The following is an 18,180-nucleotide window of genomic DNA, read 5'->3' as shown; positions in this document are numbered from 1 at the left end:
AAGTGTCTTTTATTTTTTTATATAATAAAAAAAATTTGCTAGCATTTTTTTTCTTAAACAAATACTGCACTAGGAAGTTTTAAGGGGTTAAAAGTTTGTGGGGCACTGAAAAGGGCCTTTACATTGCAGTTTATGGGAACTGTGTGCTCCCTGTAAATATATATGTATATGCTTATATACATATACAGGTATATTTATGTTTTAATAGGTATATTTACACATATTAATGCATAAATATATATGTACTGTATATATACAAGCAAAGAACAGACCGCACTCCTGACTTTTAGATTTCGGCCCTGGGTGCACCAACAGTATTCATAAAGAAGCAAAAGAAAGAGCACTCCACAGGATTTTTAACTTGCAAAACGTTCACTATAAAGTGTGTTTTGCAAGTTAAAAATCCCGTGGAGTGCTCTTTCTTTTGCTTCTTTATGTATATATACATATATATTTTAAATCTGCTGCCCATCGCTGCACTAATTAACCTCTTCACTGTGCTTAGGTTCTGTGCAGTGTATGATGGCGTCAGAACGAGGCTCCCATTGGAGCCTATCGAAGCTTGCTCTTGCTTCCGTGCAATGTGAACGCGAGGTTAAGTTCGCATTGCACCTAACTCGTAATACCACCGCATATTAGCATCCGCTTTTATTAATCAGTTGAGTGCAAATGTCGCTTTAGCGCAAGTGATATTTTGCCATCAACTCATAATCTGGTCCTGAATGTATTTTCATCACAGTAATGGAATGACCTATGTTGCTACCACATCAGTAGTGAGGTTTGAGGCAAAGACAAATGGCAGTAACACCTTGGAAGCCAATGGGCTGAATTGCTTTACTTTGCATCTAAGAGTTAACATTAAGGGTACAACTATCTAAAGCTCGTTCACCACTACTGTTAAGCCCCTCCCTTTCTTAATTCTCTAAAGGTAGCTTTTACTTTGAGAACAGTGTCTAGCAAAGGAGTTTTCCCTGCTAGGTGATGCATACATAATAATAGGGCTCACAAAAAAAATCTTAATTTAAAGATTGCATAAATCAAATGAAGGAAATGTTGAAATAAAAATACGCAATTAATCAATTTACTTCTATTATTTCATTTGCTACATTCTCTTGATATCCTATGTAGAAAAGTATATCTAAGTAGGCTTTGTAGCTGCTGATTGATGGCTGCATAGATGCTTATGTGATTGGCTCACCCATGTGCATTGCTATTTCTTCAACAAAGGATATCTAAAGAATGAAGCAAAATAGATAATAGAAGTAAATTGGAATGTTGTTTAAAATTGTATTCTCTAGCTGAATCATGAAAGAAACATTTGTGGTTTCATGTCCCTTTAAAGATCATATTGAAATTATGGAAGAAAAAAATATATTTAAGGCACATGACAGAAATCATAATTAAACTACATTGCACATGCAAAAAATGCTATTAAATGGACATGAATCCCCTGTTTTTTCTTTTGTGATTCAGATACAGCATATGATTTTAAAAAACTTTAAAATTTACTTATCTAATTTGTTTTGTTCTCTTGGTATCCTCAGCACAATGTTGCTGGATATGTTTACTTTGGAAGCTTAGGTTAAAAGGGAATAAAACTCAAAATTAAACAGACAGACCTTTCCAACCTTTCCAATTGACTTCAGTCTGAACTAACTTGTGTGCCTCTTTAAGATGATTATACCTAATTTGAAAGTGTAACTGAAGGAAGAGACTTTTCATATTTGATCCTGTTAGTCTATAGCATAAAACTACTGATCTGATAAATCACAAAACAAAAAAATATTGTCCTAAATATTGTCTAGATCAGACATTCTCAAACTTGGCCCTCCAGAGGTTTTTGGAACTACATTTCCCATGATGCTCAGACAGCTGATATAAGCATTGTGGGAAATGTAGTTCCAAAACTTCTGGAGGGCTAAATTTAAGGATGTTTGGTCTAGATGAATTGTTAATCTGAAGTTGCCCTTGTCAATGTGTTTTTATTCATAACATTACTTTATCCTTTGCATCCAGGAGTCCCTCAAAAACCACAGATATTTGGCTTTGAAACACCTTTTAAAGAGGATCAAAAAGCAAAACTGACATGCAAGACATTCGGAAGTAAACCTGCTGCCAATTTTAGATGGTACAAAGGATTGGAAGAGCTACATGGTAAGAGTAATGTCTTTGTAATAATACCTTGTAAAGATACAAGGTATTATCGCACTATTACTTGCACATAATTGTGTTTAAACACATAGTAAAAGTCAGCTTAAAGTGAAACTGAATCCAAATTTTATCTTTCGTGATTTAGATAGAGCATGCAATTTTAAGCAATTTACTAATTTACTCCTTTTATCATTTTTCTTCATTCTTTTGCTATCTTTATTTGAAAAGCAAGAATGTAAGTTTAGGAGCCTTGACATTTTTGGTTCACAACCAGGGTTGTGCTTGCTGATTGGTAGCTAAATGCTGTCCAGGGTCTGAACCAAAAACTGTCTGTCTCCTTAGCTTATATACCTTATTTTTCAAATAAAGATAGCAAGAGAACAATGATAATAGGAGTAAATTAGAAAGTTGCTTAAAATTGCATGCTCTATCTGAATCATGAAAGAAAAAAATTGGGTTTAGTATCCCTTTAAGTGTGACAATTTGCTACTAGAACATAGATGAGCACATCTGATGAGCCAATGACAAGGACCATATGTGTGTAGCCACCAATCGCCAGCCTTGTTTCCCAGTAGTGCAGTACTGCTCTGTAGTTAACTTTAACATTGTTCCTTGTTATTTAAATATTGGGTATTTAACATAGATTACAAATTCAGTAGAGATGGGCGAATGTGGTGAAAGTGTTATTAGTTTGGTAGAACGAATATTCCTGTGGACATACGTTTTGGGCAATCAAATGTTGATAAGAATGAAAATCCATTAAAATTCGGTAATCAAATGTTATTTCCGTTTTTTTGAATGTTCATAATTAGATCTAACAAAAATAGTATTCAGAAGTTCAATAGTTCATGTAGTAGGGAATTCCGGTATTGAACAGAAGCATTCCGGTATTGCATTCCGGTATTGAACAGAAGCATTTTTGTAATATACATGCATTAGCTAAAATGCTTTAAAAAGTGTATTTAAGTATGCACTGTGCACCAGCATTTTAAACACAGCACTTGCTTAGAAAGCCTAAGGTGCATGTACCATCTGTTAATGACTCAATGTGTTAATCGCTGACATGATACAAGCCCCATTGCTGATTTAAGCAGCTGCAATATTTAAAATGTAGGTGCAGTGACAATATCTTGCTATGCTTCACATGCACGTGCAGAGAGACATATATATATATATACACTACTAGCTAAACTAATTGTAGAGAAGTGCACAATTAAGTATAGAAGGATTAGCTCCACAATATGAAGTATCTATTAACTCTGAATGGTTTTAGAAATTAAAGAAAAATATTATTCCATTTCATTCACACATTGCTATCTTTATTGGAAAATCTAAGTCACACCCAGGAATAATCAGTCATACAATAGCATAGGCTATGTTTAAAAACACTTAAACCAGGTTGATATTAAATATAAAGTTACCGGAAAGATACTCATGTTTAATAAATATAAGCCAACAGTTAAAAATAAACGGAAATAAACTAAGCCCTTACAATCCGAGTACATGAGTATCTTTCCGGTAACTCTATATTTAATGCCAACCTGGTTTAAGTGTTTTTAAACGTAGCCTATGCTATTGTATGACTGATTATTCCTGGTTGTGACTTAGATTTTCCACTAAAGATAGCAATGTGTGAATGAAATGGAATAATATTTTTCTTTAATTTCTAAAACCATTCTTGCAGAGTTAATAGATACTTCATATTGTGGAGCTAATCCTTCTATACTTAATTGTGCACTTCTCTACAATTAGTTTAACTAGTTGTTTAGGTTCTGTCTGTTTAGCCTCCACAACAGGTAATATTTCAAGTGGAACATAAAATTTACAAATTAAATATATAAGGATAGTTATACTTTGAGATTACCTGCCACCATATTACTCTGCTACCCCCTATCCCTCCTTTGTGTCCCATAATATATATATATATATATAGTTTCAAAATAAGGTGCACTCCATCAGTCACAATCCGATTGCCGTGGTGCTGCATATACAATACATATAATTTCCAATATTCACTCCATGTGAGTAAAATAATGCTGCACTCACCGGTCTTTGTAGAAAATGTTTCTTTATTGTAAACAAAAGACAATATTCATCACACAAGTACCCCCAGACCTTTCGATGCGCCTCTGGCACCTTTCTCAATGGGTCTGCTTCCAATCCTCCCAACAAACGATCTGACTCAGTCATATATATATATATATATATATATATATATACTCAGAGAGAAGAACATTCACATGAATGAACAACCAGCTCAATACCATTGTTAGCCTGTTCTATGGTGATTTACCACCTGGGTGCATCTTTTAGCCCAGTAATGCTTTTCACAGAGTAAAACTTTCCTGTAGTATATCAGTCTGATCCTGCCTATTACGGTCAGGCAATTCCTCTCTGAACAAGGAACACAGCAACCTCAGATGACAATCTAACAATGGTATTGAGCCGGTTGTTTGTTCCTGTGAGTGCATTTCTCTCTGTATGTATATATGTATGTATGTATGTATGTATGTATATATATATATATATATATATATATATATATATATATATATATATATATATATATATATATATAATCTATCCGTCTATGTATCCATCTTTCTATTTATTATCTATTTATCTATCTATCTTTCTATTTATCATCTATCTATCTATCTATCTATCTATCTATCATCTATCAATCATCTATTTATCTATCCATTTATCTATCTATCTATCTATCATCATTCTCTCTCTATATATATATACTGTATATGTATAACAAGATTATTGTAAATGCAGTTGCCAAAAAGTGCTCTGGAAATTTAAAGAATAACAAGATTAAAAAATAAATTTTCATAACAGAAATACATTGGATTTTTTTTTTTTTTTTAATTGTATTCTCTGTCTGAACTATGAAAGTTCAATTTCCTTTAAAACTTTTCCTTTAAAAATGATGAAAACATTAATTTATTTTCTATGTTCATCCAGCTCCAAGAGTACCGTAAAACTCAGTAACAAGAGAAAGGTGTGAAAAAATATATAAAATAAAAAGATAGTAGGATATTTTCTTTTGTAAATTTGTAAAACGCAGTCATGCAAATGTCATTACTTGTAAACTGTAAGCAGTGAATGTTGAAGAGACTGAAAAAAAGTATATTTATTATTGGCAAATTCAAATTAAATTCTGTGTGTATTTTGATCATAATGAAATAGGTCTCAGCAATCAAAGAGCCTCAGATGCTGTCAAAAACCTTAGAATTAAAAAGAAAACTATACACCATACTGTGCATCAAAAATTGAATTTCAGTTGAAAGAAATAAGAAATCCATAAAAGGCAGACAGGTTTATTAATCACAGTAGATTTACAGGAGAGTGAATTTAGTTTTTCTCTGTTTCAGAGTAACTTTCAGAGTTCAATTTACTGTCAAAGTGTCACAACTAATGTCAGATTGTCACAGAAACTATTGGAAAGGAACAGTTACTGACACATAATGCCCAATTCTTTAAAGCTCCCTGGTCTGGTGAGATTCTATAAGATGAATTCTCATTAGACTTGTCCAGTTAAGAAATTTTGTTTCGTATGAAATTATCGTACCCAATATTTAGGGAAATTTGTTTCCCGAATATTCATTGGCTGCACTATTCGGTATTCATTTAGTTTAAAACAAAACAAAAACTGAATGTGAGCTACACAATATTGACCGGCCATTTAGTGACAAACAGTTTATAATAGAACAATGCAGTGTCATTAGGCCTGGTGTAAAAGGCACAGTGAATACTAAGACAGTAAATAAAATAAATTAGTTTGAATTAATTAGAACAGACATTATAGTACACATTATCATGAATCCCCATGTATATATGTTACAATGTTGCAAGGTGACAGACATACAGTAGATAAAAAAAAGTATCAAAAATTGTCCGTCCTCCAGGCAACATGTAACCATTATGGTTATAAACAATAGAAGGGAAACCCCAGTGTATCCTTTTAAAGATATGGTAGATAATCTACATACAACATAATGGGCTTGCTATATGCATAATGCTACATACATCTCAAAAAGAACACTACTGAATCTAAATCAAGTAGAAAGAAAATGTATGCATACTTGGTATTAGTACCAATCTAGGGGGTAGCCATATACACAATTTCCTTCATAGCCACGCTTAGAAGTATGTAAAATATGCTTAAAGAATTATGTGTAGTACACAGTATGGATCATAGACTCTTAACAAGGAGGATTATGGACTCTCATAATTAAATTGAGCGTAAGGAGTCTTTACAAATAACAGTGCCAGTCCAGGTAGACATTCAGGCCCTGCGGTGCCATGGTCCCCAGTTCATATATCCACCATGCTTCACATTGTTGTAGCATCTTCGCACGGTCCCCATCTTTCATGGGTGGTGGTATGTGGTCTATGATATACTTCAGGTTGGCGACCTTGTGTTTGGCTTGAACGAAATGCCTGGCCACAGGTTGGTCCTAAATCCCTTTTGTCCAGGGCTGTTCTAATTCTGGATCTGTGGTTTGCCATCTTGGTCCGTAGGTCATCCACAATTTTCCCGACATAGAATAAACCACATACACAATGGAGGAGATAGACTATGTGGGTAGTGGTGCATGTCACCCTGTGTTTAATTCTGAAGCTCTTCTTTGTGTGGGGTGCCTGAATGTTTCCCCTGTAGTAAGATCTCCACAAGTTGTGCAACTTACACAGTGGTAACATCCCGGTTTTGCTTTTTGCCATGTATCTTTGATATAGCATTTCCTAGGGTCTGTTTGTATTAATTGGTCTCTAAGGGATCTTGCCCTATGGTACACAATTCTTGGGGGGGAGGAGATCCATATAAGGGCAGATCTTTATCCATATTTATTAGGGACCAATTGCATCCCAAACTGTCAACAAGAACATGTTTATCCACATCATATGTGGTGGTGAACGTCAACCTGTTATCTTGTCTTTCAATACTTCTTAATGATAAGAGACTCTGTTGATCAGTTTTGATCACGTCGTGTTTGATTTCTTTTAGTCGTCCATGTTTATATCCTCTTAACTGAAATTTCTGTTCCATCTCATCGATCTGTTGTCTCATAAGGTCTTGGTCAGAGTTATTTCTAATAGTTCATTTGAACTGGAAGATTGGTAGTGCTTTTTTAGAGCAGGAGGATGGCAGCTATGTGCATGGAGGAGCGAGTTTTTATCAGTTACCTTTGTATACAGGGTAGTTTGTAATCACCCATATTTCTTAAAAATCCTTAAGTCCAGGAAATCAACAGTGTCCCTGCTTGATGTCATTTGAACTTTAGTGCTGGGTGTGCCCTGTTGAGATTCTCAAACCATTGTGTGAGACCCTCCTCTGTTCCATGCCATAGTAAGAAAAGGTTGTCTATATATCTTTTAAAACATGAAAAAAAAAATGAAAAAAATGAAAAAAAAGTGCAGGGTAGCGCTAATAAAAGCAAAGAGCTCTAAATATATACGGTATATCTATACTGACATAATGATGTATAAATGTGGTTTTAAAAATAAATATATCGAATAATAAAATTTAATATACAATAATGGGATAACAGTATAGTGCCGGCACTAGTTTAAAACAATGTGATGATATAAGACATAAAATATAAAATGCATAAAAAATCAAATAGCGGTTCCAAGTTACTGGCACACAAACAACGATATTGTATTGCAACTATTGAGATATAAGAGCAAGAAAAAAAGCTGGCTTGCTGGATACTTTTGGCAACATAAAACTGCAAATGTGTCCGTATTAAATATGGAGCAATGTTCTCAAATTGGGCACACAAATTACCGTCTCTGATGTATGTAAAGTTGTCCGTTGTTATTAAGTCCTGTGACTTTGTGCAGAGTGATTATCCTGGTGTGAACGAAACAAGTATTGGTATAGAAAGCACGCTATTAATTTATGTGATTCTTCAGTGCTATATAGTGAATAATCTTGCAGCGTCCTTAGATAATGGCCACAGTAGCAGGTATAAGGGTAGGTCCTGGGACCGAGGTATTAGCTGGCTTCTGATGATTTGTTTCACAGCTATACCAAACGAGTCCTATTACCCTTACCAGTATGAGAGTCAGGAGCTTGCTTGAAACCCCAGAAGTATTAAGGTAATCGTCAAATAGACACAAGCGGTAAGCAGATCATGGGTCGGATTATTAAGCATATATCAGCCACTCTAGATTGTGTGAGAGGGATATTGCACCGTACCTACTGTAACCACTTGTATCAAAGGTAAGAATTGAAAGTAGACCAGCAAATCTACGCTATTCAGCCCAATAGGCCTTTATCAAGATGCTCGTTCTGTTGTGATCCAGGTTTAAATGTCTGTAACATCTTCCTTATAGGTTGAGAGGTTCCCTCCTTGGTGGATGTATTTCCAATCAGATTCACAGGTGTGTTTGATGCCATTCAAGTTTGAAAGCGTGTCAAATGTTTTCCATTTGTATGGGAAACTTTTTATTTAAATACATTGGTTATAAGTAGCATAACAAATGTGTCTACACATATATAAGGAGTTACACAAAAAATAAATATAAAGCATAAATATAAAGCGTGCAAGTATTCTGTATCGATCTCTCAAAGGTGTAATGTGTTTGAACTTAAAAAAACTTATCTATGTGATACCGTATTTTACTATAGTGCATGTATTCATATTATTGCTGATTCCGTATACACCTTAGAAAAATGACGACAATTGTCAAATATATAGAGTCAGTAAGCACTATGTTTTTAACAGTAGTCTGATGTTTGATTTAAAAGTCGGAAATGTTTGTTCCGGTTGTGATTACAACCAGTTTAATGGAAAGATATTTATAAATAGAATCAAATAAGACAAAAGAAAAATAAAAATAAAAATACAAATACAAAGAGAATGGAGAAGACACTTTAAAGCATCAGATAAGAAACAATTCATTACCTTCATGTACTTGTTTACCCCTTTTAAATTCGCTTGGTGAGAGTATCATTTTAAGGTTCCTAGCTTTCTTAAATATAATATCTGGTTGGTTTTTGAGATTATGGCCTAGAATTTGATCTTGTTTGAGTAGATGCCAGTGTTTCTTTAGAATTTTTTTAATTTCTAGATGTTGTGAGCTGAAATCTGTTATAAATGGTATGAACAAGTCTTCTGAATTGTCGTTCATATTAACATTTCTTTTATGATTTTTATTTTTGTTTTTTAATAGTTTCTCTCTATCTATAGTGGCTACCTCATTCATTGTTTTTTTGATAGTTAGATATAGTTATCTTGCCAAGTTAAATTTTTGATAGAATTGAGGAAATGTGTTGAATCTTTTAGGTATGATTGTAAATTTATGACGTATTGCTGTAAATAAAAATCAATGTATTGTGATAAATTGCTAGTAAGTGATTCAATCCCTGATATTATTGGGCGACCTGGTGGTCTCGTTCGGTGTTTGTGTATTTTCTGTAAAAAATAAAATGTTGGAGTCTTAGGGTAAGTAATAGTAAGAAAATCTAGTTCTGATTGGTTGATAATCCCTTCTTTTTTAGCATTTTGTAAAAGAATATCTAACTGTTGTATCTGTTTAGAGAGCGGGTTTATGGTAATTTTTTTGTAAGTTTCCATATCATTGAGCAGTCTGTAGGATTCTTCTATGTAATAACTAGTGTCCATGACGACAAAACCTCCCCCCTTATCTGCCGGCTTTATTATTATCTTTTTTGTGTTTTTAAGTTCTTCTAATATTTGAAATTCTTTTTTTGTTAGATTATTTTTCATTGGCTTGGTTAGATCTAGTGATGTGAGATCTTTCTTAATATTCTGTTCATATAGTTTAATATGTTCACTTTTCTCATTAATTGGATAGAAGTCTGACTTAGGTTTATAATTCGTATGTATGTAACTATTATTATCAGATTGTTGTTTATATTGTATTGGGTTCTTAAGGAAATACAGGGAGTGCAGAATTATTAGGCAAGTTGTATTTTTGAGGATTAATTTTATTATTGAACAATAACCATGTTCTCAATGAACCCAAAAAACTCATTAATATCAAAGCTGAATAGTTTTAGAAGTAGTTTTCAGTTTGTTTTTAGTTATAGCTATTTTAGGGGGATATCTGTGTGTGCAGATGACTATTACTGTGCATAATTATTAGGCAACTTAACAAAAAACAAATATATAGCCATTTCAATTATTTATTTTTACCAGTGAAACCAATATAACATCTCAACATTCACAAATATACATTTCTGACATTCAAAAACAAAACAAAAACAAATCAGTGACCAATATAGCCACCTTTCTTTGCAAGGACACTCAAAAGCCTGCCATCCATGGATTCTGTCAGTGTTTTGATCTGTTCACATCAACATTGCGTGCAGCAGCAACCACAGCCTCCCAGACACTGTTCAGAGAGGTGTACTGTTTTCCCTCCTTGTAAATCTCACATTTGATGATGGACCACAGGTTCTCAATGGGGTTCAGATCAGGTGAACAAGGAGGCCATGTCATTAGATTTTCTTCTTTTATACCCTTTCTTGCCAGCCACGCTGTGGAGTACTTGGACGCGTGTGATGGAGCATTGTCCTGCATGAAAATCATGTTTTTCTTGAAGGATGCAGACTTCTTCCTGTACCACTGCTTGAAGAAGGTGTCTTCCAGAAACTGGCAGTAGGACTGGGAGTTGAGCTTGACTCCATCCTCAACCCGAAAAGGCCCCACAAGCTCATCTTTGATGATACCAGCCCAAACCAGTACTCCACCTCCACCTTGCTGGCATCTGAGTCGGACTGGAGCTCTCTGCCCTTTACCAATCCAGCCACGGCCCATCCATCTGGCCCATCAAGACTCATTCTCATTTTATCAGTCCATAAAACCTTAGAAAAATCAGTCTTGAGATATTTCTTGGCCCAGTCTTGACGTTTCAGCTTGTGTGTCTTGTTCAGTGGTGGTCGTCTTTCAGCCTTTCTTACCTTGGCCATGTCTCTGAGTATTGCACACCTTGTGCTTTTGGGCATTCCAGTGATGTTGCAGCTCTGAAATATGGCCAAACTGGTGGCAAGTGACATCTTGGCAGCTGCACGCTTGACTTTTCTCAGTTCATGGGCAGTTATTTTGCGCCTTGGTTTTTCCACACGCTTCTTGCGACCCTGTTGACTATTTCGAATGAAACGCAATTGCAATTGCAATTTTAAGAGTGCTGCATCCCTCTGCAAGATATCTCACTATTTTTGACTTTTCTGAGCCTTTTCTGAGCCTGTCAAGTCCTTCTTTTGACCCATTTTGCCAAAGGAAAGGAAGTTGCCTAATAATTATGCACACCTGATACAGGTTGTTGATGTCATTAGACCACACCCCTTCTCATTACAGAGATGCACATCACCTAATATGCTTAATTGGTAGTAGTTCTGTTTCTATTAGGTGTTATTTCTGTTTCTACAACACCTAATAGAAACAGAACATTCTCAAGTAGAAATTATGAGAATCAAGGAAACAAATCTGAGGGAGCGTCTTTTTTAGGGAACTCCCCCGTGAAAGCGGGGCCTTCAAAAGAATGCCAAGAACCAGCAAAACCACAAAGAATCCCACAAAACAAAAGAAGACTAGAGGTAGAAGAGGGGGAAGAAACACAAAACAAAACAGTAAAAAGACAATACCAATAAAATCAGGGATTTTTAATTTGAGTAAAACAAAACTAAATGAGAAACAGGAAGAGGTCCTCAATAAAGGCCTCACTTTTGTGCCATCATGCAAAATGAATAAATTTGAAACGTTGATTAACATAAATCAGTACATACGTAAGCTGACACTTAAAAGATACAGGGAGTGCAGACTTATTAGGCAAATGAGTATTTTGACCACATCATCCTATTTATGCATGTTGTCTTACTCCAAGCTGTATAGGCTCGAAAGCCTACTACCAATTAAGCATATTAGGTGATGTGCATCTCTGTAATGAGAAGGGGTGTGGTCTAATGACATCAACAACCTATATCAGGTGTGCATAATTATTAGGCAACTTCCTTTCCTTTGGCAAAATGGGTCAAAAGAAGGATTTGACAGGCTCAGAAAAGTCAAAAATAGTGAGATATCTTGCAGAGGGATGCAGCACTCTTAAAATTGCAAAGCTTCTGAAGCATGATCATCGAACAATCAAGCGTTTCATTCAAAATAGTCAACAGGGATTTTTAATTTGAGTAAAACAAAACTAAATGAGAAACAGGAAGAGGTCCTCAATAAAGGCCTCACTTTTGCGCCATCATGCAAAATGAATAAATTTGAAACGTTGATTAACATAAATCAGTACATACGTAAGCTGACACTTAAAAGATATTTCCTTAAGAACCCAATACAATATAAACAACAATCTGATAATAATAGTTACATACATACGAATTATAAACCTAAGTCAGACTTCTATCCAATTAATGAGAAAAGTGAACATATTAAACTATATGAACAGAATATTAAGAAAGATCTCACATCACTAGATTTAACCAAGCCAATGGAAAATAATCTAACAAAAAAAGAATTTCAAATATTAGAAGAACTTAAAAACACAAAAGAGATAATAATAAAGCCGGCAGATAAGGGGGGAGGTTTTGTCGTCATGGACACTAGTTATTACATAGAAGAATCCTACAGACTGCTCAATGATATGGAAACTTACAAAAAATTAACCATAAACCCGCTCTCTAAACAGATACAACAGTTAGATATTCTTTTACAAAATGCTAAAAAAGAAGGGATTATAAACCAATCAGAACTAGATTTTCTTACTATTACTTACCCTAAGACTCCAACATTTTATTTTTTACCGAAAATACACAAACACCGAACGAGACCACCAGGTCGCCCAATAATATCAGGGATTGAATCACTTACTAGCAATTTATCACAATACATTGATTTTTATTTACAACAATACGTCATAAATTTACAATCATACCTAAAAGATTCAACACATTTCCTCAATTCTATCAAAAATTTAACTTGGCAAGATAACTATACCTTTGTCACATGTGATGTGAATTCACTCTACACAAACATTAAACATGAACTGGGACTTACAGCAGTCAAAACTTTTTTGGATAGAGACAATGAACTTCCATTATTACAGAACAAATTTATATTTGAATGTATTAAGTTTATTCTTTCAAATAATAGTTTCTTATTCAATGATGAAATTTTCCTCCAAATAAAGGGGACTGCGATGGGCACGAGGTTCGCCCCCAGTTATGCCAATCTATTCATGGGCTCTTTTGAAAAAACATTTATTTATGAAGGCCCATGGGGGGCGAACCTCGTGCACTATTGCAGATATATTGACGATATCTTCCTAGTATGGAAGGATGATATCGAGTTATTGGACACCTTCATGACTGATATAAATAATAATAATATGGGTATTTCTTTTACCCACGAATACAGTAGCAGTAAGATTCATTTCTTAGATATAGAAATCAAAATAATCAATAACCAAATTCATACCAAAACATACTTTAAAGATATTGACGCCAACAATTATATACACTTTGAGAGCTGTCATTTAACACAATGGAAATCAAACATACCTAAAAGTCAATTCATGAGGATTAAAAAAAAACTGTTCCTCATTAGAAAATTACAGTCTTAAATCAGAAACGTTAACTACCAGATTCATAGAGAAAGGCTATGACCCGCTCAGTATCAAAAAAACAATGAATGAGGTAGCCACTATAGATAGAGAGAAACTATTAAAAAACAAAAATAAAAATCATAAAAGAAATGTTAATATGAACGACAATTCAGAAGACTTGTTCATACCATTTATAACAGATTTCAGCTCACAACATCTAGAAATTAAAAAAATTCTAAAGAAACACTGGCATCTACTCAAACAAGATCAAATTCTAGGCCATAATCTCAAAAACCAACCAGATATTATATTTAAGAAAGCTAGGAACCTTAAAATGATACTCTCACCAAGCGAATTTAAAAGGGGTAAACAAGTACATGATAGAGGCCATTTAGGTAATGAATTGAGTGGATATTACCCTTGCAATTCTTGTAAATCTTGTCAGCACAGCACAAAACTCAAAGAACTAAAATCCCCCACCACTAAATATTCAACTAAAATCAAAGAAGTTATTAGATGTACGAGTAGAAACATTGTATATTGTATACAATGCTCTTGCTCACTTTTCTACTTTGGACAAACGAGTAGAATGCTCAAAGATAGAATACGTGAACATCTTTTAAAAATTGAGCATGGAGCCTCAGACAACAAATTATACTCCCATTTTAAAGAGATACATCAGGGAAACCTTAAACATTTTAAATTTTGAGGAATAAAAAAACTGACTATTAATAAAAGGGGTGGCAACATGAACAAACTACTTATGAGAAAAGAAGCTGAATTAATATTCCACTATAATACTCTATACCCTTATGGTTTAAATTCAGAACTAGACCTAAATTCACTTATATAAGAATTTATAAATAAAAACTCATGAACAAATTTTCAACATCTTGGTACCATATACAAGTACTAAAAAGTCTCTCTATTTAATCTACTTCATTCCAAAATATGTTTGATTCTATGAAAAACAATGAAAACTATAGAGAGAACAAAAAATCTCTTCTAACATCAAAAAATCTTTTCTAACATTAATATTTTCTTTTTATCTAGGCACATTAATTTATGCCCTACCAAAAACAACACAAAAAATCTCTAAGAGTTTTCAAAATCTTTAAGAGTTCTTCTTCATCTCTTTCCCCTAATTCATACTCATATTTAATTGATATATTTTTTCAATCAACCCGAAGTAGTAATAGATAACCTAGAGTGGTTATTATATATAATGCTGATAAGCTTCCAAAATATTTTATAGATTCTTACATCTATTTTTTACATATCCAAGTCAGATTAGTTAAATTCAAATAACATCCGGCCCAAAAACATATATCTGATCCATACTAAATTGTTTAAAGTTCATATGTGATATCATATATTCCAATATTATTAAAAAGATATCACATGAAATTGAACTAATACTTTAATTAACATTTTTATGTTCTATTCCATTAACCCCATTTAAATTCATCAATCTAACTAAAGCGCTCTCATATAAAGCACTTTTCTCTATCTACATATTTCGAAACATTGTTTCTTATCTGATGCTTTAAAGTGTCTTCTCCATTCTCTTTGTATTTGTATTTTTATTTTTCTTTTGTCTTATTTGATTCTATTTATAAATATCTTTCCATTAAACTGGTTGTAATCACAACCGGAACAAACATTTCCGACTTTTAAATCAAACATCAGACTACTGTTAAAAACATAGTGCTTACTGACTCTATATATTTGACTATTGTCGTCATTTTTCTAAGGTGTATACGGAATCAGCAATAATATGAATACATGCACTATAGTAAAATACGGTATCACATAGATTTTTTAAGTTCAAACACATTACACCTTTGAGAGATCGATACAGAATACTTGCACGCTTTATATTTATGCTTTATATTTATTTTTTGTGTAACTCCTTATATATGTGTAGACACATTTGTTATGCTACTTATAACCAATGTTTTTAAAGAAAAAGTTTCCCATACAAATGGAAAACATTTGACACGCTTTCAAACTTGAATGGCATCAAACACACCTGTGAATCTGATTGGAAACACATCCACCAAGGAGGGAACCTCTCAACCAATAAGGAAGATGTTACAGACATTTAAACCTGGATCACAACAGAACGAGCATCTTGATAAAGGCCTATTGGGCTGAAACGCGTAGATTTGCTCGTCTACTTTCAATTCTTACCTTTGATACAAGTGGTTACAGTAGGTACGGTGCAATATCCCTCTCACACAATCTAGAATGGCTGATATATGCTTAATAATCCGACCCATGATCTGCTTACCGCTTGTGTCTATTTGACGATTACCTTAATACTTCTGGGGTTTCAAGCAAGCTCCTGACTCTCATACTGGTAAGGGTAATAGGACTTGTTTGGTATAGCTGTGAAACAAATCATCAGAAGCCAGCTAATACCTTGGTCCCAGGACCTACCCTTATACCTGCTACTCACATAAATTAATAGCGTGCTTTCTATACCAATACTTGTTTCGTTCACACCAGGATAATCACTCTGCACAAAGTCACGGGACTTAATAACAACGGACAACTTTACATACATCAGAGACGGTAATTTGTGTGCCCAATTTGAGAACCTTTCTCCATATTTAATACGGACACATTTGCAGTTTTATGCTGCCAAAAGTATCCAGCAAGCCAGCTTTTTTTCTTGCTCTTATATCTCAATAGTTGCAATACAATATCGTTGTTTGTGTGCCAGTAACCTGGAACTGCTATTTGATTTTTTATGCATTTTATATTTTATGTCATATCATCACATTGTTTTAAACTAGTGCCGGCACTATACTGTTATCCCATTATTGTATATTAAATTTTATTATTTGATCTACACAGATATATTTATTTTTAAAACCACATTTATACATCATTATATCAGTATAGATATACCGTATATATTTAGAGCTCTTTGCTTTTATTAGCGCTACCCTGCACTTTTTTCATGTTTTATCTTATTAGCGATTTGGAGATTCGTTAATGTTCTGGGTTAGCTACAGAGCCTGAGAGTGTTAGTATCTTTTACACTATTCCTTTCAGTATATATCTTTTAAACAATGTTATCCGTTCATCTGCAAACAGCATGTTACCCACTGTCTCAAACTCCACCAGGAACAGGTTGGCATAGGTGGGTGCCACATTTGATCCCATGGCCATACCCGCTATTTGCAGGTAAAAATCATTCTTAAAACAAAAGTAATTCATTTCAAAATAGACCACAAACAATTCTCTGATGATTTCCACCGGTGGACCAAAAGACGGGTATCGTGCCAACTGTCTCATGACCGCCTCCACCCTTTCAGAATGTGGTATAACAGTATACAGGCTGGTCACATCCAATGTGACCAGCACCATATCATTCTGTAAGTCAGATGTCTGGTTCAACACATTAATCATGGATCCTGAATCTAACAAGAATGTATCCATATTTTTCACTAGAGGCTGTAACAAGTGATCCAGGTAAGTGGCGATAGGCTGGAGGATAGATCCAATAGTGAACACTATAGGTCTTCCCTGGGGCGCTTGAAGGCTCTTGTGGATCTTAGGTAAAATATATATGACTGGTATCCGTGGAAAGTCCACTGTCATATAGGTTTTTATATCTTCATCAAGGTGTTCCATATCTTGCATATGTTGCAGCATGATATCAATCTTCTTCTTAAAGAGTGTGGTAGGATCACCTATTAGTTTTCTGTAGGTACCTTGATCGTCCAACTGCCACATCATCAGATATTCAGTGTAGTCCTGCACCACTAATGCCCCACCTTTTTCCGCCTCCCGTAAAATAATTTAAATGTCCTCCTGTAGGCTTTGTAGAGCCGATCTTCCTTATGTGTCAAGTTGTGTCTGCAGGGATTTTTATGTTCCCGGGGTCTCACTGAGTTCTGCATCATCAGCCAAAAATGCCTTAATGGTAGTTGTAGCTAATTTGGTCAAATGTGTTTTATTCTTCAGTGTTTGTTCAGGATTCTCCTCACTGTTTTTAAAATACTCCTTTAATCTTAAAGTTCTTGTGAACTTTTGCACATCAATATAAAGATCAAATTCTTTGCATGTAATAGTTATTATAAAATAGAGTCCTTTGTTGAAGACACTTAATTCGTCCTGTGAGAGCACTCGTTGACTCAAATTAACTACTAAATTCTCCCCATACGTCCCCTCCTTGGGGGTCTGGGAGGTCTGTTGGAGCCACCCTCCTGGTATGGTTCCTCTTTCGTTACCGTTTTTTGACCTTGTCACCATTCCTCTTACGCCCTCTGTTTGATATGTAGAGGTGGATGGGTTAGGTGCATCCAAGTCAGAGCTGTTGCCCGAGCTGTCCACTGTCCCCATAGCCCTGCGCCTATTGTAGCATTGTTTCCATGGCCTACTATTGCGATATGAAACTCTCTCAGTAGGACTCAGCCATCTATACAC

At 34.5% G+C, this 18,180-nt stretch overlaps 1 protein-coding gene across 3 annotated transcripts in view; it reads left to right on the top strand.

Annotated features, from left to right (window-relative positions):
- Nucleotides 1-18,180, top strand: part of CADM3 (cell adhesion molecule 3) — a 465,173-nt gene that overhangs the window by 315,974 nt on the left and 131,019 nt on the right. For all 3 annotated transcript variants that reach the window (XM_053705518.1, XM_053705514.1, XM_053705521.1), the window contains one exon: nt 2,017-2,154. In XM_053705518.1, coding sequence (XP_053561493.1) covers nt 2,017-2,154 — 138 coding nt within the window. The remainder of the gene's footprint in view (nt 1-2,016; nt 2,155-18,180) is intronic.

Source organism: Bombina bombina, chromosome 1 (genome assembly GCF_027579735.1).
Source record: "Bombina bombina isolate aBomBom1 chromosome 1, aBomBom1.pri, whole genome shotgun sequence".
Lineage (NCBI taxonomy): Eukaryota > Metazoa > Chordata > Amphibia > Anura > Bombinatoridae > Bombina > Bombina bombina.
Note: the sequence above shows the minus strand (reverse complement) of the source record. Positions and strands in the feature narration are given on the sequence as shown.